The sequence below is a fragment of the Salvelinus fontinalis genome, chromosome 27 (assembly GCF_029448725.1).
Source record: "Salvelinus fontinalis isolate EN_2023a chromosome 27, ASM2944872v1, whole genome shotgun sequence".
In the NCBI taxonomy this organism is placed as follows: Eukaryota; Metazoa; Chordata; class Actinopteri; order Salmoniformes; family Salmonidae; genus Salvelinus; species Salvelinus fontinalis.
Genome location: NC_074691.1, coordinates 14,631,134 through 14,656,497, shown reverse-complemented (window position 1 = coordinate 14,656,497; position 25,364 = coordinate 14,631,134). Strand labels below are relative to the sequence as shown.

Genomic DNA, 25,364 nt, shown 5'->3' with positions numbered 1-25,364 from the left:
AGGGTGGGCCTCGGCGTTGCCCTCCTGGAAAGCCTGATCAGAAATGCTATTATTGTACCCTCCACCCCTCGATGGGCCAACATCCTCTTGGTGTGAGCCGAGTTGACTTGCAGGAAGTTATTTTAAGGGGCTTGCCTGTCACAGTTGTTGTCTCAGTCACCAGAGTCCTGTTGGACCCATTTCACTTCTCTCTCCCCGCTGGACCTGGTAAGTGGCTGTCCCATACTATTTTACATACTTTTCAGGTACAGAAATGACATGTTAAGTTTGAGTTTCTTTTGGTCTTAGTGCTAAGTGTTCCTGGACTGTTTAGAGAAAAAAAAAACCTGCTTCATGATATGTGGTGACAAAGTTTCTTGGCGTTACTGTCAAGCCATAGTGACAAATGTGTTGTGCTAGTGCGACATGTGTAAAGATAAATGTTCTGTACCATGGTGGTGTATTGAGTTGGTGGGGCAGTTTTCTGCCTAGTTGATTTGGCCTGAAGTCACACTAAATTATTCAAACACTAATGACAAGTGTTTTTTGATGTGCGTTCTTAATTCAACATTATCGGAGGAGGTGATTAGCTGTTCCAAATAATCAACTGAAACACACGGTGGTCGTTTAGAAAATATGTGTAATCTCATCAGGTGTTATAACAGCTAACAAAGAATGAATGCAGACATTCAGAACAAAATGTCAACTCTGTTTTTCTCACTTCTACGTAAAAGCACCGTCATTGACATCAGTAGATACGTGTCTAGAATACGAAATAGCTTGACCATATTTAGAGGCTCCTAAAATAGAGTGAAGCCTCATAACAGGTGCCATGTGCCTGCCCGCTGGAAGCAGGGAGGGGGAGGAGGGCTGCAGAGGGGGACTAGGGATAATTTTATCCTGATAAGCAGGGGGCAATCATGTTGCAATAGAGCTGGGGGATAAACAACCTCTGGATACTTTAAGTTCATTCCATATGAAATGAAATGGAGAAGTGGGAAGGGAGTCTGCTGGGTCTGATGTCTATTTGTGACAGGGCAGATTTAAATCCTCACAGTGGTATTGTGTCCTGACTCCTGACAGGCTACTGGGTTTTGTGCTATTTTTCACCACCCCTAGTGATTTGTACCACATACATTAGACTGAAAGTTACTTTGCTAGGAAGTAATACACTAACTAGTATGAGGATGAACAGGAGCTTGAACATCAGATTAAACATTAGACATTTAAATATATGAGATTTCTTTCAAATATTTTTGACCTTTTAGTCTAACAAAAATGTATTGCAGTTTGGAAATTTTGTTATAGATGTAGGTGGCAGGTGGTACACAGGTACCATTGATTAGTATACTTTTCAGTTTGTTTGTTTTACACTGTTTCTCTGTATCTGCCACATGGGTACAAGTATCTAACATCTCTGTCTCCTCTCAGCCACATCTGTGAAAATGGAGACCAATGTCCAGTCTGCTGCAGAGGTCATTCCAGCCCAGACCAGGGTGACTCCACCACAGTCCCCAGTCACCACAGAGACCCAGGTCCCTCCACCGCAGGCCCAGGAGGCCCAGCACATGGACCCCATGGAGGAGTTTGGTCGTCAGCTGGAGGAGATCATCAACACCTATGGCTCCGCAGCCAGCCTGATAGAGAAACAGTGCATCGTCCTGGAAACGGAGGAGGTGGACGAGGAGGCCAGCAGAGAGGAAGGTGATGAAGTCACAGCCACCAAGGATGCCAGCACGGACAAGGACACAAAGAAGTTGCTGAAAGCCTTAGGTGAGTGGTTTAAGTGTCACTGTTTTGTTTTGTTTCTCTCATGCATTATTTGTATTGTGCAGTTTTGCTTTTAAAGACAACATCCACAGTGATTTATATTGAAAACATACAGTCAAGTCTTCACTTAGCCTTGCATTCAGCAGGAGAATGGCTTTGTTTTTCGACACAGCTGTGCTGTAATCTGTTGTTTGACAGCAGTTGCTGTGAGGGCAAAGACAGAGCAGTGTGCTGATGAGATAGTCCAGAGGAAATATTCTAGTCACAATTTAACAACTTTCCCTTCCAATCTAAGACAAAGTGCATGTCAGTTTACACTTAATCCCATTCATCATCACATTTTCACACAGGGAAGAGTAGACTAAATAGCAGAGTCATGCTGTTACTGTATCTTAACATGACAGCAAGGTTGTGCCCCATGGTCAGATTATGTTTTGAGGACAGGTTACACAAGTCCTGGGCAGAAGCAACACAAACATGTATTTTCTAACCAATAGCAGACAGTTGGTTTCTTTGCCACAACATGAAACCGGGCCAGCAATGGAGGATTATAAACATCTTCCTTGCACATTTTCAGCAATTTGATTTGATTTGCTTTTCCAAAGCCATAGTCGTCAAGAAGCAATGGCTTTCATGCTGAGGAAATGGCTTCAGAAGATTATTTATTTTTGAAGAAATGTATAGAATGATCCATGGTGGGCTTCTTCCATCCTTCTTTTTTTAATATCAGTCCTACTGGAAACAAACATTACATGATTTATCTCTATCCACACAGGAAAGGAGGGCACGCTACTAATGCAAAGTTTGAACAAGCTGCACACACCACAGGAGAAATTGGATGCTCTCCTCAAGAAGTATGCCGAACTGGTGAGTGTTCTCTTCTCCCCTCTATCAGCACACCAGAGAGTAGAGTCCTTCAGCACAGCAGTAACCAGCGGCAATAAAAACAGACCAGGGAAAGTTAAAAGGAAACAAATAAAAACACACAAATGAATCAACGGGGAAAACAGAGAGTGCCTGGTGAGATCTTGGAAGGGGTTCAGCCTCATACCGTGATGACCTAAATATTCTTTGACCTCCGGCAGCAAAAGCGAATCCGAACACAAGGTCATATGCCATGTGATACAGCTAGCTATAACATGGCTCTCTAATTCCTCCACAGAGATATCAACAACACTATGCATTATGAATAATATTATCAAAGACATTGGCTCTCGCAGTCAATTTCATGTTTGATAAATGGATAGTTCCTTAGGCCATCCTAATATACAGTTCATAGTATCACCAGGAAAGGAAACAGAACGTATAAATAGATGTTGGGTGTCGAGATTTAACAAATATATACTCATCCATATCCACCCACCCACCCAGCCATACCAAATCCTCTTCGGGCATTTCTTCTGCTTTTAGTCACCTAGTCGGTTGTTAGCCAAAAGCAGCTTAAAGAGCCCAAGTCTGTACAGAGGGCAGAGGCTGTGATCCAGTGTAATGTATATAGCACATCTGTCTGCATGGTCCACAGCTGGAGGAGCGTCGGGGGGAACAGAAGCAGCTGAGGTTCCTGCAGAAGAAGCAGGGCCATGTGGGGAAGGAGAGGGACCAGCTCCAGTGCGAGCACAGCAGAGCCATCCTGGCCCGCAGCAAACTGGAGGGGCTCTGCAGGGAGCTCCAGAGGCACAACAAGACCCTCAAGGTTTGTGATCACTGCTCACTGCTCAGCTCAGCTTCAATTAACACTACACTAATCTAATCAACATAATGGGCTCAAGACCCTTGAGGTGGGTTCTCACAGCCCAGTCTAACTCCACTTTACACTTATCTACTCAACATTATGGGTTCAACACCTTCGGGGTGGGTGTTCATAAGACCAACTAGGTTTTGGACCCAGGTTATCCACATGACGTAAGACTATGTTAGAACATTGAGCTAAACCCTATAGGCATTAGCTCTGAAAGAAAGCATGAATCAGGTCTCAAGCAAGATTACGTACCACAATTCAATTTAATTTAATTCAAAGTGCTTTATTCGAAAGGGAAACAGGTTTACGTTGCCAAATCAAGTGAAATAGATAATAAACAAAAGTGAAATAAACAATAAAAAATTAACAGTAAACATTACACTCACAAAAGTTTCAAAGTAATAGAGACATTTCAAAAGTCATATTATAACAAGGTAACTATGTGCAAATAGTTGTGCAAATAGTTAAAATACAAAGGGGAAAATAAATAAATATAAATATGGGTTGTGTCACATTGGAATGCGCAGGAATGCGTAATAAGGTTTTTTATTACACCCAAATTACGGCGTGCCATGTAAAGGCACGAGGACGAAGACCAAACAAACAAGTACACAAAACACAGGGTAGAAACCCAAACAAAAGAGTGAGGAGTACCTCAAATAAATAACACAAGCGCACAATGATTAACACATGGGACGAGACCCGTTATCTTCTGCGCAATCCACAATGGCACGAAAGCCAAAACACACAGCACAGGTACTCACAGCACCAACGGACATAATAACAATAATCGACAGGACACTGGTAAACCAAGGACACACTTATATAATTACTAATCACTGGGAATAGGGGCCAGGTGTGCGTAATGAAAGTTCCGGAGGGATCCATGACAGGTTGCCCTTTTCTTGTGGCAACAGGTCACAAATCTTGCTGCTGTGATGGCACACTGTTAAATGTAAAAATTTAATTGGTTTTCAAATTCTTTGTGGGTCTGTGTAATCTTAGGGAAATATGTGTCTCTAATATGGTCATATATTTGGCAGGAGGTTAGGAAGTGCAGCTCAGTTTTCACCTCATGTTGTGGACAGTGTGCACATAGCCTGTCTTCTCTTGAGAGCCATGTCTGCCTACAGCGGCCTCTCAATAGAAAGGCTATGCTCACTAAGTCTGTACATAGTCAAAGCTTTCCTTAAGTCAAAGCTTTCAGTCACTGTGGTCATGTATTCTGCCACTGTGTACTCTGCTTAGAGCCAAATAGCATTCCAGTTTGCTCAGTTTTTTGGTAAATTCTTTCCAATGTGTCAAGTAATTATCTTTCTGTTTTCTCATGATTAGGTTATGTCTAGTTGTGTTATTGTTGCTATCCTGGGGCTCTGTGAGGTCTGTTTGTGAATAGAGCCCCAGGAACAGCTTGCTTAGGGAGCTCTTCTCTAGGTTAATCTCTCTGTAGGGGATGGCTTTGTTATGAAAGGTGTAAAAATCGCTTCCTTTTAGGTGGTTGTAGAATTTAACAGCTCTTTCCTGGATTTTGATGTTGAATTTTATGTTCCTTTTGATGGCGTAGAAGGCCCTTCTTGTCTAGTCTCTCAAATCGTTCACAGCTTTGTGGAAGTTACCTGTGGTGCTGATGTTTATGGCGAGGTAGATATTGTTTATGTGCTCTTGGGCAACAGTGTCTAGATTGAATTTGTGTTCCTGGCAAGTTGACCTTTTTTGGAACACTATTATTTTTGTCTTGCTGAGATTTACTGTCAGGGCCCAGGTCTGACAGAATTTGTGCAGAAGATCTAGGTGCTCCTGTAGGTCCTCCCTGGTTGGGGACAGAAGTACCAGATCAGCAAACAGTAGACATTTGACTTCAGATTCTAGCAGGGTGAGGCCGGGTGCTGCAAACTGTTCTAGTGCCCTCGCCAATTCGTTGATATATAAGTTGAAGATGGTGGGGCTCATGCTGCATCCCTGTCTCACCCCACAGCCTTGTGGAAATTAATGTGTGTTTCTTTTGTTAATTTTAACTGCACACACCCACTCTGCTACAGCTCCACCTCAGCCAACCCAAGATTGTTGAATGTCACAGTTAACACCTTCTCACAAATAACTGTCCTGATGATGCAGAGGTTGTTAAATCTGCTCTTCAAAACTCCCTAGTGTCAACCCTTGTCACATGTGCTCCCTCTCTGGCCTCTAGGTCACCAGGCTGCTCATTACGGCACACACCTGTCACCATCGTTACGCGCACCTGCGTGTCATCAGACTCACCTGGACTCCATCACTTCCCCGATTACCTTCCCTATATATGTCACTCCCTTTGGTTCCTTCCCCATGTTAAGCGGAGCAGCACAGAGGAACCCAAGAGCAGACTCAGACCAGAAAACAGGGATGAATGAACCAATATATTTATTGTAACAGGGAGAGATGAAGTGCAGATCCAGGGAAGTTCGGATGAGTTGTGGGAAACCAGATGTGGAGGCTGAGTTTGGAGTGAGCTAGGCTGGGACAGGGTAAACAGGTCCGGAGGGGAATCCAAGGGAGTGATGGTGAGTTGAGTCCAGAACAGAGTAGCAGGGTGGTGAGATGTGGAACAGGAGACAGAATCAGGGCGGCAAAACTGCAGTGAGAGGATAAACAGCGTCAAGCAGGGAAGCAGGTACAGCAGGGTAACAGGATCTTGAATAATAATAATGGCTAGAAGCATAAACTGACTGAGCATAGATTACGATCTGGCAGAGTGGAAGTGGCAGAACTCAGTATTTGTAGAGGTCTCGATAATGGAACGAGTTGCAGCTGGTAGGGATCTGCTCTGACTCCAGCACACCTATCTCCAACCACACAAACAGAAAGGGAGGGGGGAGAGAGAGAGAGTGTACTGGGGGAATGGCTGCAGGTCAAGCAGACACCGGATGACCACTAGGGGGTGTGGCAGGAGCAGATGTGACACCCCAGGCGTCATTGTTTCTGTTTCTGTGTCATGTCTGCGTTGTTTGTGTTTTCTTGTTTTGTATGATGTTACGTTTATTTATTAAAACACTCACTCCCTGAACTTGCTTCCCGACTCTCAGCGCAGTCGTTACAGCCCTAGCTATATGGAAACACAGTTCCCAAAAAATAACACTAGAGCTCACATTAACATAATCACTGGCGACACACTGGTGCATTAATGGAAAAAGCCCATTACCCATCAAGTTTCTATTAATGTCTTGCTGGTGGTAGCTGTGAGTATTGAAACTCAAATAGACTTGATGAGGGAAATAAGACATCAAATGCAGGAGAGAGAAAATGTTACTGTCAATGCCTGTCAACTATGCTCGTTGGATAAATCCATTTGAATTCAATTACTTTTTGACAGCATCCCTTTTGATTTAAACAAAACTTTTCGGACATGTTTGCCAATGGAAGAAGAGGTCAGAAAGTGACTTTTTGGACCTGAATGGAAAAACATTCAGGAGATAAAGGTGTTCAAAGTTGACCCATTTTGCATACCCCACCATACCATGAGACATCCGTGTCTTCATCACTGGAAAAGATAAATGGTTGAGTTTGATATCACTTAAACACTTACAAACAGGGTTGTCAAACTATTTTATAATTTCTTTAAAAATAAAATTGTTCTAATCATATATGTTGTTGCTTTGACCATACTTTACGTCATCTGAGGTTTTTGTGTTGTGCCCGCCATCGGTTGAGACACAACATGCTCTTGGGTGTCATTTCATTCATAGAAATATAATTAATAGAATGGATATATCCCTTCAGACCACTGTAATTTAGCTGGTACACCATTGAAATTGAATTGAAATTGTAACTTCTAATTACAACCACAAAGATAGCCACCAGTCCACCCAACGTCCAATTTCAACTTAAATCTATATTTCTATGATTTCAATAGGTTTCCTATGTAGGATTAACAGTATAATTTTAAACAACACATATTTGCATTCAAGGCTACATTATCTGATGTGTAGACATCCACCCATCTTTGTGGTACCATTTGAAAGTTGTAATTTCGAATTTATTCCAATTTTAGTACATTTATCAGCTACCCTGTATTCAAAAGCATGTTGTGTTTCAACCGATGGCAGACACAACACAAAAACCTCAGATTATGTGAAATAGGGTCTAAGCTACAACATCTGTAAATATGAAAAATCGGAGTTTCCAATAAAAAATTACAAAAATTGACGTTAAAGGTAAAAATATGAAATGTATAGTAAAAAAAATAGTTTTTTCAATCAATCTATTTTCCAATGAGGAAGACATGGATGTCTCATTGTATGGTGGGATATGCAAAATAGGTGAACTTTGAGCAGCTTTATCTCTTGAATGGTTTGGCATGGGCAAATACGTATGGAAGGTTTCATTCAAATTATAAGGGATGCTGTCAAAAAGTGATTGAATTCAAATGTCTTTACCCCACTGTAGAAATGTGCTTAAAAAATACATTCTACTGGTATTGTCATTCGAAAAGTCGATGCTTAAAGGCGCCACTTCCAAAACGCCTTGACTCTCTACCCTGAGTCAGAGGGATCTCAATGTGAGGGGGTCATAGCTCAATTAGGCCTTACATGGGTGAGTGTCCTGTTACATCTATAAATAATAGATTGACATACGGTATGTTTAGTCATCCCATTATATGTGGCTCGTGTGTAACATTTCAAAGAAAGAGCATGACCAATGGCACTACCTAATTTTAGCAAAGGTCACAGGTTTAGCACAATGAAAGCTTTCTATTGTGAGTTGACACATTGCCACTGCTGTTCTTCCTCTCAAAAGGTGAAACCTCTTCAGCTAAACTCTAGGTATTGATCAAGTTTATGCCTTAATCAACATAATAGAAACCGCTGTTCACTTATCCTTTGATTCACAGCCAATAATTATGTACACAGTTTGGCCATTTGATTTGTTAATGAATCATAAATCACCCTATAAGTCAATGGCATAATGCTCAATGATCTGTAAACAAATAGTCCCTTTTTACTGAATCAGTGTCCTATCTATTGTGCAACCCTTACACAATCTCTGGGACGTATTGAATCTCCTGTTCTGCTCCCCTCGGGAGGTAATTGGACTCCATGTCGCTCTCCCTCTCTCGTCTCTCACCGCCACAAGGCACTGTGTGTGTGTGTGTGTGTGTGTGTGTGTGCGTGCGTGCGTGCGTGCGTGCGTGCGTGCGTGCGTGCGTGCGTGCGTGATTCCCACTCAGAGAGGAGACCCCTCAGACACAGGGCACCGGTGACGTGGCTGTCTGACAAGAGGGATGGTTTCATTGGGCTTTTGTGGCATCTGCTCTTCGACTATAAATCAAAGTCGAGAGAAAGAGGCTCTAATGCCTTGACCCATCTCTTTCTGCTCCTTCTAGCATCTTCACATTTCAAGATATAGAGGAAATCAGGGTTAGAGCAGAGTTAGGATGATCATTTGACTGTTGGGTATAATCGATTAATATGCAGATTTGTGTAAATAGCCAGCTCTTTATACATCCTAAATCAATCAAACAAACAATATACGAAAATCTGAACAAGAATCCTACATGCTAACAAAAGTAAATCAAAATGTGCTCATCTGAATTGGAATGTGACAGCTGTTGAAAGTGGAAGATCATGTCTTGTCATCTGGTAGCTCATTATGTAAGATAGAGTCTGAGGAGGCTTGGCATTAATGTGCTTTGCTCCTTTAGTTGTAAGAGCTCTGTATTTGTGCACTTATCGGTGGGTGTAATTGCGTTACAGTACATTTCCCATGTTGGAGCTTATGCCTGTGTCATTTGTAAACACAGTCAAATAAACAGCCATGTCTTAAGATAGAAACTCTGGCAATGCTTGGTTCGCTTCTCAGTAAGCTAAGTCTGGAAACTGGCATTTCACAATCCTGACCCCAGCAACTGAATGTTTTTTGTGACACATTTTTTATTTCGTTTATTTTTTATCGAGTGGGGTTTACAGGTACCAAAATACAATCAAAGAAACATCTACATATAAAACCCCAACGCATTATATTGTCCTTTACAGAGTCAAGTAAATTTGTCCAGGCCTCAATTGTTCCTTGACTAGCACCATTCATTTTCGCTGGTGATAATTCTGATGTTATAACATCTAATAGTAACTGTATCCACTGGTTAAATGGGAGAGAGTGAGTGCTGTCTGCCAGCAGTAATCTTCTTTGATTGATTGAGAAGTTAAAGGGGCTACCATCGTTAAGTAACGTAATAGAAGCAAAGCATTGAATATTTCAATTCATGCACTTCGAAATTAATTCTGTAACTTTGCCCCAGAAGCATTCAACTGCAGGGCACTCCCACATCATATGAAGGAATGTGCCTACCTGATTTAGGGGACACAGTGAAACAGATAGGGAGTTGGTGCCAATTTAATCGTAAAATGTTTCCTTGGTGTTAAATACAGTCTGTGAACAAACTTAAAATGTATAAATTGATGGTTCAGATTACGGGATGCCAAGTTCATATTTTTCCATATTCTGTTCCAGTTAAAAGGTGGTTGAGATTCAATGAGATTTGTGCACTATGGTTTTTTAATGGCTAGCTCAGAATAATAATAATACATAATAATACATATTATAGAGATCAGTCCTTTCGGGAGCCCAGATACTTTATATATAAATCCCATCATTGGATGGTAGTTGGGTTTCCAAGGGACTCCATAGTTGTAAATATAGAAAAAAAGCAGTTGCCTGGTAATGTGTGTGTCTTTCAAATCTTAGAATCATCTCAAACCATTACCGTCCATGATATCGGTAAGGTTACGGATTCCACATTTGGACCATTGGGGGGATGCAAAAGGCCACCCTCCAGATCGCAAGGCATTATTGTAACATATTAGAGAATGGGCATGCCATTTTGATTCCAGTTACATTTTTTTTCTCCAATTTTGCAGATGGGGCGAAATGCTATTACCTGGAAATACAATTTACAGTTTGGTACGGGTAGTCCTCCTACGTATTTCCCTCTTTGTAAATGTGTTAATTGTATCCGAGACCATTTACCTTCCCATATACATTTTGAAACAGCACTGTGAATTTTATCCCAATAGCCAGAAGGAGAAGCCATGGGAAGCATTGAACTACAGAAATTCAGCCTTGATATTCTGTCAGTTAAAGAAACTGGGATTCCATCTACTGAGGTTGGATTGAATTGATTTGAGCATTCTGTTAAAGTTCTGGTATTGGTTTTATCTAAGGAAGGAAATTTATATTTTCCCAAATATTTAAAATGGGAAACAATTGGTATTCCATAAGTAGAGATGGAGTCCATTGGAGTCTTGAGAGGTAGTAGGGATGATTTGGGTAGAGACATTTTATAGCTTGAGATTAAGCTGAATTTATCCATGAGTTTCAATTTGCTTTGGAACAATTGAGATACATTGGCTGGATAAAGTAAAATATTATCAGCGTATAATGAGATAAAGTGATCAGATTTTAAGGAAATTTGTGTTATTTCTGTTGATAGACAAATTGCCTGTGCCAGGGGTTCCATGGATAATAAGAATAGCAGAGGCAAAATTGGATCGCCTTGTCTGCTGCTTCTAGTGATTCTGAACGAAGCAGAACAGATATTGTCTGTTATAACTATGGATGAGGGATTGGCATATAGTATTTCAAACATATGAATGAAATTGGAGCCAATTCCCATATGTTCCAAGACAGACCAGAGATATGACCATACTAGAGTATTAAAACTTCTTCTGCATCGAGAGATAATACAGCCCAAGGAGCTGTTGTTTCTGATGAAGCATCTAAGATATAATAGACGACGAGGTTATCTGAGGATAAACACTTAACAAACTCGCTTTGAGACAATTTGGATAGGTAAGTCTCGAGATGGGACAACAACATTTTAGAAAACTGTTTAATATATGTGTTTATCAAAGAAAGGGAGCAATAGTGAGAACACTGGGTGGCATCCTGACCTTTTTTTAATAAAAGCTAAATTAGTCCTGTATACACATCTCTCCCAAATGAACCTTTGTGAATGGCTGTATAAATAATTTCTAGCAATAGTGGACCTAATTGATTACAACATTTTAAATAGACCTCAGGAGGAATACTGTGCCATCCAGGTGATTAGCCTGTATTAATGATATCCAATGCCCCTTTGAGTTCATTGAGAGAGATTTGTGGTCCCAGTTAGGTGGTTTCCTCTGATGAGAGAAGAGGAGTTCTTAATTATTTTATAAATGACTTAGTCTTCCTTGGTGTGGATTTAAAATCGGGTGTACAGTTCTTTATAGAAGCGGGAATATCTGTGATGGATTAATCTGAGTTCTGATCATAATTCCCCTGCTTTAGATGCAATAGTTGCTATATCAGCTAATTGATCATGACTGCATAGCTTGTTGGCCAGTAAACGACTGGGATGATTACCATGGAAGTAATGGTTGAGTCTTACTTGATGGATGGCAAATTCTGCTGTCTATCGTATCAATAAATTAAGTTTTGTCTTGACTTTGGAAAGCGTAATAGCTACCTGGTCTGAAAAGAGTGTTTGTTGAAAACGTTCTAACACAGTTAACAACATTTGCAAATATATTTCCTTTAATTGTGATTTATTTAACCCAGATACAAATGCGGTTGCATTCTTTTTAATAAAACCTTTGGTGGCATCCCATAGAATCCAGGGGTCATCAACTGAATTTTTATAGATCGTTATGAATTTTGTTCAATTTCAAATTGATCACAGAATGTAGGATTTTGTAGTACTGAAATGTTGAAACACCATCTTGTGGCTCTTTTAGGAGATTCAGAAATTTGGCAGTAGTAAGCGTGGTGGTCAGACAAGCGCATATGTCTAATGTCCATTTTCTTAATTAAAGAAAATACAGTTGCAGATAATAGTATGAAATCGATTTGTGAGAATGATTTATGCATGTTTGAGTAGAAAGGAAAGGAAAAAGGAAAGGACGCCTAGTCAGTCGTACAACTGAAATGTGTCATTCGCATTTAACCCAACCCCTCTGACTTGTACTCTTTTGTTTTAAAATGATGTGCTCACCAGACATCAATGAGATTCTAATCAGAGAGTATATGCTGGAGAGCCTTGGTTGCATATGGATTGTATTTGGTCTTATTAAAATTGTCCCACATGTCCAGAATGGCATTATTGTCTGTCCCAATAACCAGATGAAATTAAGTTAATTCTAACAATATGCTGTTCAGAGAATCAAAAATCATAGGATCATATGAATTTGGAGCGTACACATTAATAATTTCTATCCAGCGTACACAATTTTCTATCCATTATGGACACCTTTAAGTAAAGTGAAAATGGGTCTCTGCCTTTAACCAAGATGGTAATTTTTAGTTTCTTATGTATCATAATGATTACACCTTTAGTTATGTTTGGTGCTTATGAAAAAGAAGTCAGTTTGCACATATGGTTCTCTATTCTATGTACGTCCTTTTGGATCAAGTGTGTTTTATTGCTGTATCAACCAGATTTCTTGCTAGGATTTCAAGAAAACTGGAATGTTTAATAGGACAGTTTAGGCCTTTCAAATTCCAATATAGAATAGCTAGCGTTGCCATTGTTAAAACAAAAATAATGTTTTATTAATAATGTAATTGTTTTCTTTAATGTTAATAAGCCCATGGATGTGAAAAAAAGCGGGTTTTGGTGGCACACAACATTTTTCTGGAGGCAAGCCGAAGTTTGGAACCGAAGTCTACGCCCCTTCGTCGGTGATTGGTCAACAGTAGGGATTCCTCAATAAAGTCTTTGTTATCATTCAATGAGAGATGACTTGTTTTCATGCACATTTTTTCATTGAAAGATACTGCACCAAACGCGAAGATTAATGACATATTTCTTGAGTTATGTTAGATTAATTCAAACTATTTTCAGGAAGCATATACTGGCTATGGCGTCTCAAAATGGACAAACAGTACTATTGCCGCTTTTTTCTTATTTTTCAAGCGAGGGTTTTTTAAGGGAGTATGCAAGCACACTTGTTCGGTTTGGCTAGCCGAGTTTGGCTAGGCACCAGCCGAATTGAAGCATGCTGATGCCTTTACAGTATTGCAGCATACCTATGAAGTCTCTTAAGCAACATATTTTTTTGGTCTTAAAACTTCTTCAGGCTAGGATCTATTTTTCTCCACTTCCTGTCTGACTGACATGCCCAAAGTAAACTACCTGTTACTCAGGCCCAGAAGCCAGGATGTGCATATAATTGGTACCATTGGATAGAAAACCCTCTAAAGTTTGTAGAAATGTTAAAATAATGTATGAGACTATAACATGATATGGTAGGAGATAATCCAAAGAGAGCCCATGCTCTTTCAATGGAAAGCTATGAGTCCTATGCAATTCCAGCTCCCAGATTGCAATTCTTATGGCTTCCACTAGATGTCAACAGTCTTTGTTCAAGGTTTCAGGCTTGTTTCTTCCCAAACGAGGAAGAATTTAGAGTTTTGGTACTGGGAGTCAGAGTTGGAAATCAGTCTGGTGGCGAGCGATGAAGAGGACGGTCACTTGCTAATTTTGCTTTTTTATTGAACATACCTCTTTCCGTATGAAATATTATAGTTTAATTACATTTTAGGGTACCTGAGGATTAAATAAAAACATAGTTTGACTTGTTTGATTCCTTTCTCTGCATGATGAATGAGTGGATTACTCAAATTGATGGTGCCAACTAAACTGACTTTTTCGGATATAAAGAAGGATTAATATTGAATAGAAGTGAATATTTAATCGCTATTTGTGATTTTACGAAGCCTGTGCTGGTTGAAACATATTTTGATGTGGGACACCGTCCACAAACAATGGCATGGCATGCTTTCTCTGTAAAGCTTATTGTAAATCGGACAATGCGGTTAGATTAGCAATAATTTAAGCTTTTAACTGATATAAGACACTTGTATGTACCTAGATGTTTAATATCCATAATTTTTATGATTATTTATTTGAATTGCGCGCCCTCCAATTTCACCGGAAGCTGTCGACAGGTGTCCCGCTGACGGGACGCATAGCCCTAGAAGTTTTAAGGTATTGAGAAATAAATAAATAACCATTTACCCCCTCAGACCTTTACATTTAAGTTTGCAGACTTGATTAATTAGGGTGGCTAATGAAGAAAAAAAGGAGAGATAAGGAAAAATAGTAGGCAAAACAGAAATACAAGCCTAAACAGTCAAACAGGATGTCTGTGGGAGCAATAGCTCCTGATCCATTATCATTAGCAATATGGTCTAAGTTACCCTAAACATGACGTACCCTCAATTTGTATTAAAGGAATTCTTTGGGTGGTTTTTCTGTAAGCATGTATGTGCTCTATACTATGCGCAGTATGGGACCAAAAATTGGCCATGGCATTTCTAACACACCAGCCCATTCTTTTGCCTGAGGCACCCAAACTGGCCCATTATTTTCCTTGAGGCCGCCATTATTAGCCAGATAATTATCATTTTAAGCAAAAACAACAACAAGTTAGACAGGCCCACTGGGATAGAAATGGACCAGTCCATCTGGCATTTGCCCGAAATGCCAGATGTCTCTCTCTCTCCCTGCTTCTGAATGTCTCTCTCTCTCCCGCTCTCTCCCCCCCTCTCCCGCCTTCTCTCTCCCTTCCTTGTCCCTCTCTACCTCCCTTAATCTCTCAGGAGGAGACCCTAGCTCGTTGTCGTGAGGACGAGGAGAAGCGCAGGGAGATCACCACTCACTTCCAGAGCACACTGACAGACATCCAGGCTCAGATCGAGCAGCACAGTAACCGCAACAACAAGCTGTGTTTGGAGAATGCCAACCTGGCAGACAAACTCAAACACATCATCAGCCAGTACGAGCAGAGAGAGGAGGTACACAGGAATACATAACCTTAACCTCACTGTTATATGTCTGTATGTCTGTACACCCTCATTGGGGTGGCAGGTAGCCTAGTGGTTAGAGTGTTGGGCCAGTAACCAAAAGGTTGCTGGATCGAATCCCTGAGCACACAAGGCAGTTAACCCACTGTTCCTAGGCCGTCAATGTAAATAAGAATTTGTTCTTAACTGTCTTGCCTAGTTAAATAAAGGTTAAACAAAATCCCTGGCCTACTAAGACCATGCATGCAGGCTCTAGTCATGGAGACATTTGATAACCAAAGCTGTTATTGATCATAATTCATATGTCCCCAAAAGGAACAAAAGTCTATACAGGAAATAGACACTTGTACGTCATGTCATGCTGTGACAAAAGAATTGAGTCAGATCTTTGAATAAAGACACTCAGAGACACTTAGAGGTATTATTGCTCCCTACGCACATCAACAGTCAGAGATATAGCCAGCAAAGGGTGCTCATTGAATAACACTATAGCATGTCATATGTAATCACACAACAATACACCAGGAAAATGACAAGCCTAAAGTGACGCAGGAAAAACAGGATCTGTCATGCAGTTGGTTGCCACTGAGGCTGTTGCACCACTTCTGCTGCCCACACACAGCTGCAGCTGGTGTGGTAAAACATAACAAGATTTCAATTTCTTATTTGTTTGTTTTTTTACTTGTGGAGTTTCTAATAATTTGTCTTGAGTGCCATCTGCTGGTTGTAGTCAGTATAAACACTTCAAATCAAATTGTATTGGTTACATACACATGCTTAGCAGATGTTAATACAAGTGTAGCGAAATGCTTGTGCTTCTAGTTCCAATGGTGCAGTGATATCTAACAAGTAATCTAACAATTCCCCAACAACTACCTAATACACACAAATCTAAAGGGGTGAATGAGAATATGTACATATAGTATATAGATGAGCGATGGCCGAGTGGCAAAGTGCAATACTGCAAAAGTGCAATAGATGGTATAAAATACATGTGATATGAGTAATGTAAGATATGTAAACATTATTAAAGTGGCATTATTTAAAGTGGAATTGTTTAAAGTGACTAGTGATCCATTTATTAAAGTGTCCAGTGACTGGGTCTCAATGCAGGCAGCAGCCTCTCTGAGTTAGCGATTGCTGTTTTTCAATCTCTCAGTCCCAGCTTTGATGCACCTGTACTGACCTATCCTTCTGGATGATAGCGGTGTGAACAGGCAATGGCTCGGGTGGTTGTTGTCCTTGTTGATGTTTTTGACCTTCCTGTGACATCAGGTGCTGTAGGTGTCATGGAGGACAAATTTCTTCAGCCTTTTGAGGTTGAAGAGGCGCTCTGGCGCCATCTTCACCACACTGTCTGTGTGGGTGGACCATTTCAGTTTGTCTGTGATGTGTATGCTCAGGAACTTTCCACCTTCTCCACTGCTGTCCCTTCGATGTGGATAGGGGGCTGCTCCCTCTGCTATTTCCTGAAGTCCACGATCATCTCCTTTGTTTTGTTGACGTTGAGTGAGAGGTTGTTTTCCTGACACCACACTTAAGTGTCAGAAAGACATGATTATTTGATATCCAAATAACATCTAAAGTGTCTTATGTGATTAGATATACACATTGCAATGATGAACAAGCAATTATGACATAAAATGGATACAAGTTGACCTTTGATAGTTGGCTAAATGCTGATGGACATAAATTAACTCTGCTCTTTTCGGCAGAAAACTTGTGGATTATGCCACACTGTTTATGCATATGGCTATTTCCCATAGTAAAGAAAATAGATTAGTCTTACGCGCAAAATAAACAATATGTATAGAAACAATTATTTTCCCCAATTGAACTAATCTTGGGTCAGTATTCTCATCAGAATGTGTGCCCTGATGATAATAATAATAAAAATCCCGATAAAGACAATACTTTAAACCATTTAATGAGGCTTTTGCACCCCCCCCCCCCCCCCCTCCCCCCCCGATAAATGTGAAATAGTAATTCAGTAAGTCCCAGGTTTTAATTGGTTCTCCACCCACTATTTTGTCTGTTCTCACAGGCATCATAAAAAGTGTCTGAACTTTCCAATGAAATGCTGTAGGCAAACAACAATGGTCTTAATTACTTATCAAGGCACATGTTTATGACCATTTCTCATAGACAGACATAGGTTAGCGGTGGTGGTTTTAGCTAGATAAAAAGTGTTAAATGTATCCTAATTGATGGAGTCATAACCTGTACAGAATGTCAGAGGCCCTTCTCAAACCAAAGTGTCTAATCTCACCTTGTCTATCACTCAGAGCTTGGAGAAGATCTTCAAGCACCACGACATGCAGCAGAAACTGTCTGATGCCAAACTGGAGCAAGCCAACGCACAGCTGCAGGAGGCTGATGAGAAGCACAAGAGAGAGAAGGAATACGTGAGTTACTATACTTTAACCAACTTTTACTGACCTTACCCACAAAGTACTGTAAAGCAATGTCAATATAGTTGAGAATCATTTGCCTTACATTTTAATTCTGGTTTACTTTCAAGTATACAACCAATAAGTCTTACTGTGCATATGATGCTCACACAAATCAATATTGTAACCATTCACTGTCTCTGTTGTTAGCTGCTTAGGGAGGCAATTGACAAAACAAAGAAATGCTACACATTGAAGGAGCAAGAGTTGCAGTTGAAGAAAAAGGTACATTTGTGCTTTGCGTGTGTTTTGTTTTTAACCAGTTACTGGTACACGCAGCTGAGTGGAAACTACAAGCTAAACTTCTGAGAGAGCAGGAGACAGTCATGCAGGCTCAGGTGAATATATCCAATATGGTGTCAAGCACTCTTATTCAAACCATTTCTTTCAGGTCCAAGCCTACCAAAGGCAAGCACAGTCCCATTAATGTCCTCTGGATTGCTCAATGTGTTTTAAAGGCCCAGTGCAGACATTTTTATCTCAATATCAAATCATTTCTCGGTTACAATTAAGCACCTTACTGTAAAACTTTTCAATTAAAATTGTAAAATCTCAAGCAAGAATTTTGCTAAGACTGTTTGGGAGCGATCTGAGTGGGGCGTGGGAGGCATATGTAATCTGAAAACTAGCTGTTTTTGGCGGAGAGTTTTGGAACTCTCTTTGTTATTGGTCTATATTAACTTAAACCACGTGGTGATGTCACCAGGCAAGCCAAAACTTCACCTATGCAAAACCTGCTGATTAGAAGGTCCTGTGTAGATTGTATTTTCAACCAGCAACTATTAGGAAATAACGCTGATAACATATTTTCACACTTTTACAGTGTTAGTTTCATCAGCTGTTGTACAATATGATACAAAACACAGGGAAACAGATTTTCGACCGCACTGGGCTTTTAAAAGATAACTAATCTATTTCTGTGTATTTGTCCATTGGGATCTAAAGCCCTTCAATATCACCCCAAACATTGGCAAAGTGACCCCCTCATTTGAGAGTAATCCCAAATCGTATTTCCCCTCTCTTATAACTATATGGCTTAATGTACATAGCACTTAATATGAAAGGAAGGAACACCTGTTAGCTGAGCTACTGTACACATTTTTTTGTTGTACACGGTTAAGCCAGCAAAGAGAGCAGTCATAATTCCCATGATAGCAGCAGGCAAGACAAGAGCAACTTCCTCTCCCTGAACCAGCAGGATGACCCACTGCATCATGGGAATACAAACAAAAAAACTCTTGCTTTGCAAGTAATGTGACATGGAGTCGATAAAAGTGATGATTGCATCAATGCAATGTAGCACTGTTTTTCTGTTGGAACATTGCATGCATACTCCACTACCATTGATTATTCCATTTGAAAATTATGATAAAATTACAATTGCTATGTTTATTGGATGTGGTACAATCATTGTATGGGTGCAAGCAAATTGTACAATGAAATTAGTTGGGCTGACACACACTATGTTAAATGATAAATCATACAAAAATAATTTATGAATCCAGCGGAAAAGCATTTATCGCTGACAGTTCATATGGTTATAATTAATTGCAGAGAAACCTTACCATTATGTAAAGCCTTGGGTTTTCTCAATAGAAACCTTAGCCTGGCTCCCAACTAAATCAAATGACAAAGTAATATGAAAACATAAATTAAGTCAATATTGCATTTCAGTACCCATATGATTCATTACATATTTGTACCAAGCCATGTCACATTTCCAATCTAATTGACGGGGAATGTCAAACTTAATTTCTCTGTCCAGTAACAGACATAGATTTAGATCACACAAAGAAATGGCCGAATCAGCCTTCAGACAGAAACTGATCTGTATTAAGTGAGCTTTTCTGAAATACAAAACATATTCAATCAAAAGCCTTTCCTCTTTTATAAAGTGTGTCAAGTCATTTGTTTTGATTTTGTGCCAAACCAGTAGCTTCCAAATAAAGACAGTTGATCTCAACAGGGTGGCTAGCAGAGACATGTTTGAATATTGGAGACTGGCTGTGTCTGCAATACTGCTTTCCCCTGAGGGCCTCCAGAGATTAGCCTGTTAACGCTAGCTGGACAGACATACCAACAATATGTGGCCTTATTGGAAGTGCTTATTTGTCAGGGAAAATATACACAGAGGAAAAAAATTGTCAGCCCCCTCATGAATGACCAAATGTTTGCTGAACCCCCCTGGCTCTTTCTCTCTCTCATCTCCCTCTAAAGTTTAGAACATTTGTTTCTGGTGTGAAATAATGTTAAAATCATAGATCTGATTGTTCCCGGGGTGAATAGATGCATATTATTGCTACATGTGAAGTCAACATGCAATCTCCTGAAATCAATTTCTCTGTTTCTCTGCAGCTTGTTCTGTACTCCCAGAAGTTTGAAGAGTTCCAGACTACGTTGTCTAAGAGCAACGATGTGTATGCCAGCTTCAAAAATGAAATGGAGAAGGTATCTGGCATCCTTAAAATAAAATCATTGTTCCTTAAAATATACCGTGTATTTTTAGGGCCAAGTGCTCGGAGGAGATATAAGGTCAGCATAATCCTGAAATGAGAAAACAACTATTTTCTGGAGGGATAGAAGCTTCTATCAAACATGTTCAACATTATGAAGGTTACATTTATTTTCAGATACGTTTTAACCCAACAAACATTTTGCTTCATAGATGACAAAGAAGATGAAGAAACTAGACAAAGAGTCAAATGTTTGGAAGACCAGATTTGAGAGCACAAACAAGGCTCTCTCTGAGATGATTGAAGAGGTAACTACTTATCTGAAACACATCAAAAAGAGTCAGCCTTTATTCAAATGAGCTACAACAAGTTTATTTAATTTAATTTGTAAAAATGTATTTAACCTTTATTTAACTAGGCAAGTCAGTTAAAAACAAATTCTTATTTACAATGACGGCCACCAGTTTAACTGCATGAACAACAGTGTCCTTGACTCTCTGTTCCACTCTCTTTTCCCACAGAGGACTCTGAAGGAGAATGAATATGAGATGTTCGTTGTGAAGATTGACAAGCTGGAGAGGCTCTGCCGAGCACTCCAGGACGAGAGGAAGATCCTGTACTCCAAGATCAAAGGCATCCGTCAAACCCCTAACGTCCCCGAGGGGACACCCAAGGACGAGACACAGGAGCAGGCCACTGAACCAGCCCACAGCCTTATGGACATAGTTGAGGAGCCAGAGATGACAGAGGAGATGTCCCGTCTGAGAGCTGAGCAGAACAGGCTGGCGGAGTTCGCCGCCTCTCTACTGGCCCCGTCAACAGGAGACAATGATGACGATGACTCTGACAGCGAGGAAGAGCCAGAGTCTACAGAACCGGCTGAGGCCCAGAACATCTCTGAACCAACACAGGCCCCAGCACAAGTACAGGTAGAGGCACCAGCAAAGGCAGAGGAACCAGCACATGCAAAGGCACCAGCACAGGCTCCCTCACAGATAATAGCACCAGCACAGGCTCCATCACAGGTAGAAGAACCAGGACAGGCTCCCTCACAGGTAGAAGCACCAGCACAGGCACCCTCACAGGTAGAAGCACCAGCACAGGCTCCCTCACAGGTAGAAGCAGTAGAAGCACCAGCACAGGCTCCCTCACAGGTAGAAGCACCAGCACAGGCTCCAGCTCAAGTAGAGGCACTAGCACAGGCTCCCTCACAGGTAGAAGCACTAGCACAGGCTCTCTCACAGGTAGAAGCACCAGCACAGGTTCCCTCACAGGTAGAAGCACCAGCACAGGCTCCCTCACAGGTAGAAGAACCAGTACCTGCTCCCTCACAGGTAGAAGAACCAGTACAGGCTCCCTCACAGGTAGAAGCACCAGCACAGGTTCCAGCTCAAGTAGAAGCACCAGTCCAGCCAGAGCCCCCAAAACAGCCAGAGCCCACTGCCAAGAAGCAGACACCAAAGAAGAAGAATGCAAGGAAGACCAGCTGAACCGATAAATGTGTCATTGTGTGATCGTTAGTGCTGTAGTCCCTGTGCCTGGTGTTATGGTTGAGATATCTAATCCAGCTTGGTTTGTCTATATACTGGTGTATCTAAAGTCATGGCGTGCAGTAGAAGTATGTTTAAGTTGTATAGCAGATGACGACAGACAGAGATTTACTGTTTTCTACCATTTAGAAATACACTGGCATAACCAAAGAATGGGCAGCAAGGTTATTCAGGACATTGCAGCCTAAAAACCTTTCAATGCCAAATGTGGTTTGCAAAACAGCATCATAAAAGCCACTGTCTTTTTTTCCCATCTGAACCCTATAATGTAACTTCAATAAATATCTGATTGAAAATGATGTAAACATGTCGGTGCTCTTTGGAATGTTTTTATAGGCCCTCTGGTTTACACAATAAAAACTAATTCTCTATTATGACCAAATATTGGAAGATGCAATGTAGCTAGATAAATGCCCTACAATGCTTACATGTCCCTTTATTTGGTCTCTCTCTCTCTGTATGAATTGTTAACTGGACATCACAAACGTCTCAGAAGACACTCTTTCACAATAATTTAGGGATGGATCCTTACAGTAGTTTCCATGGCAACCCAACCAAAAAAGCCAAGCAGACAGTGCACATTTAAAAATATATATATAATCTGTATCACACAGTCTCTATCCCCAGAGTGGGTTGTTTTGGCCAGGCCGTGGTCTGTCTGTGTTCTGGGAAAATAACGAAGTTACACAAACTCTCCTCCACCAAGGACACAACATTAGAATGACAGGCACCAAGTCGCCATGGCAACTCCATCTGCTTATCCGTTGAGGAGGACATTAATGTGTGCATGATAATAATAGTGCAGAGGACGCTGGGTTTTTAATAAATACAGATCAGTGTTGAGTGCCCCAGGGAAAACAAATTAGACCTGCCACTGATCACTATGAATATCATGTTTATGTTCTGGATTCTATTACTGGTTCAGCAGATTGCACACTGCACAAAAATTGTATACAATATCTTCCGTCAGGACAAAAGCACCTAGTTGTCATTCAATAAAGAAACTGACAAAAGTAGGACAAACTCGAGTCCTATCCAATGCCCCACTTTATGATCATATCTACACCAACCTATGGAAGTCATCCTGACGCCTGAAATAGCCTCTGCAAACATACACGTGACGTAAGTAAATACAGTTTCACCAAGAGGATGACAAAGCTTCAAGGCTTTTACTTCATGGTTGTGACCACCAGATGAGGCCTTTGAAACCATTCACAATTTCACCAAAACCTCCACACTGACTTCCCTCTCATTTGTAATCCCATGCACATTACTGTGGATTTATACAGTATATCATGTAATCAGCCTTTTGAGGGCCCTAAACTAAATGTTGTTGCGGGCAAAACATTTTAGCAGTCCCCCTCTTGACAGCGGAGAGAAAACATGTACGTTTTAGAGTTAATTTAATTCTACATATTTTGACATGTGGCGTAGAGAAAATGTTTGTTTTAAAGAAAGTTTGCTGCAATTCTACTAATTTTGCCATGGGGCAGAGAGAAAAATGTGCAGTTTTGAATATGATATCTGAGTGAGATTTACGAATAAAATAGTAGTAGATGGATCATTTGTCCAGACCTGCAATAGGCTAACTAGTAATCATACCTCACAAAAAAATATTCAAATCTGCCTCAATTTTTCATATGAATCTCAAGAACAAATAGCTGATAGGCAGCAGAGAGGCCAGGTGCATCATTGCACATGAAAGAACAGTGAAGATATGAGACACACAGCTCAAAAATCTCCCTTATTGATTGTGTTTAGGGACAATACAATTATCCTACATAGACTAGCCTACAACACCACAATGCAATGAATAATTGCAATGAATAATGAGTACAAAATTCTGCAGTGAAAATGTCATTTGAATAACGGCGCAAAAGCCCTGTGATTTCAATGTTTCATTCGATTTGGATCAGTTGTGGGTCTACTCTCGACAGTTTATAAGGTCTAGAAAGGCACAGTAGCACTCCAGTCTAGCTGTATTTTTACTTCTGATACTGAATGCGCTGTCTGTTGCAGATCATCACTCTCCCAAGTCATCCTATAATAATGTGACCACATACTCCCCGCAGGCCCAGTTATTCAGGAAAGCTTAACACATGCTCTGCCTCCTCTCCAATCTGAGCGGCTATTCCTTTGACACCTAGAACCTAACGCTTCAATACAGTCAAAATATTTATCATTTAACTTTTTTAAAGGAATTACCATAATATGTGGCATAAACACAACCAGTCACACTGTTTTAATCTGATTAGGCTACTTCAGAAGTCTCCTGTAGGCATGCGCGCATTCCTCCAAAATATAATTCCAGCATCCTCAAAATTGTTTGACAATAACCAGATTTCTGCATCGCAGTGCTTGAAGCGTCACTACAGACCCAGGCTGTGTCACAACTGTCCGTAACCGGGAGTCCCATAGGGCGGCGCACAATTGGCCCAGCGTCGTCCGGGTTAGGGGAGGGTTTGGCCGGGGGGCTTTACTTGGCTCATCGCGCTCTAGCGACTCCTTGTGGCAGGCCGGGCGCCTGCAGGTTGACTTCGGTTGTCAGTTGAATGGTGTTGTGTTGGCTGGCTTCAGGGTTAAGCGGGCGGGTGTTAAGGAGCGTGGATTGTGGGGTCATGTTTAGAAGAATGCATGACCCGACCTTCGCCTCTCCTGAGCCCGTTCGGGAATTGCAGAGATGAGACAAGATCATAATTGGATATGGCAAAATTGGGGAGAAAAAGGGGATAAAATAAAATAATGTCACCCCATCATAGGAAACCATGCAGTTTATTAGGCTACAGATGAAATAAGTTATGATGAGCTTCACAGGGTGGTGAAAGTGCAGGGTGATGAACCTCATCACTGTGTACTTTCACCACCCTGTGAAAGTCATCATAACTTATTTCATCATAACTTATTTCATGCTCCTTTCAATAAATATCAAGGGATTTATTCTGGTGACATGATGATCGATGCTTGGCTGCTATTTGACAAATAAAAATAATCTTGCACTTTTGTCCATAATAATCTCATCATGTAGTAGGCTACAATATACCTGCACTGTATCTACAAGCTGTTGGCTAGAGCGCGCGTGCCAATACCAGAGTGGGCATATTCGCTATAGCTATGCAAGATTTTCTGTGACAAAACCATCAGTATGCTTAGAGTTGAAAATGCGATGGAAATGCATTTAACTTGTATTTTTTATTCAGTACATGGGAAATTAACCTCAAAAGGTATTTTTTATGTGCACTACATATTTACCACACAAACTTTTGAATTTGATTGAAACACAACTCGGATGAGAAAATGGTCCAGGGTTTACCTCAGCTGGTAATTGCAGGCATTTGGCTGATAAAAAAAATAAAAAGCCAATAAAATAAAATTGCAGCAAGCCAGATTATCCAGGAGACGCTGTTCTGACCCATTCTCTCACACCTTGTGTGCAAATGCGCCTGCTGCTGAGGAGAGAGAGCAACCAAAGAGCCTTGGCCTAGGCTACTGTTGATTGCAAAGATTGAGTCCTTTTTCATTGAAGTAAAACAAAAGTTAGATGAAAAAGAGTATGCCTATAGTGAAATTTAATATACACTACCGTTCAAAAGTTTGGGATCTTGGGGTTTGG

General features: G+C 40.7%; 1 protein-coding gene across 2 annotated transcripts; it reads left to right on the top strand.

Moving 5' to 3' along the window:
* Positions 1 to 56: 56 nt before the first annotated feature.
* Positions 57 to 22,053, top strand: LOC129825117 (beta-taxilin-like). Of its 2 annotated transcripts, none has more exons than XM_055884907.1 (10): positions 57 to 207; positions 1,411 to 1,752; positions 2,525 to 2,616; positions 3,272 to 3,442; positions 15,098 to 15,292; positions 17,587 to 17,706; positions 18,015 to 18,089; positions 20,107 to 20,199; positions 20,417 to 20,512; positions 20,726 to 22,053. In XM_055884907.1, the coding sequence occupies exons 1-10, from the start codon at positions 72 to 74 to the stop codon at positions 21,692 to 21,694; spliced, it is 2,289 nt and encodes a 762-aa protein (XP_055740882.1). In that variant the 5' UTR covers positions 57 to 71; the 3' UTR covers positions 21,695 to 22,053. The 2 variants fall into 2 exon arrangements, with proteins under 2 accessions (XP_055740882.1, XP_055740880.1); XM_055884905.1 differs by lacking the exon at positions 18,015 to 18,089 and adding an exon at positions 17,902 to 17,976.
* The last annotated feature ends 3,311 nt before the right edge of the window (positions 22,054 to 25,364 follow it).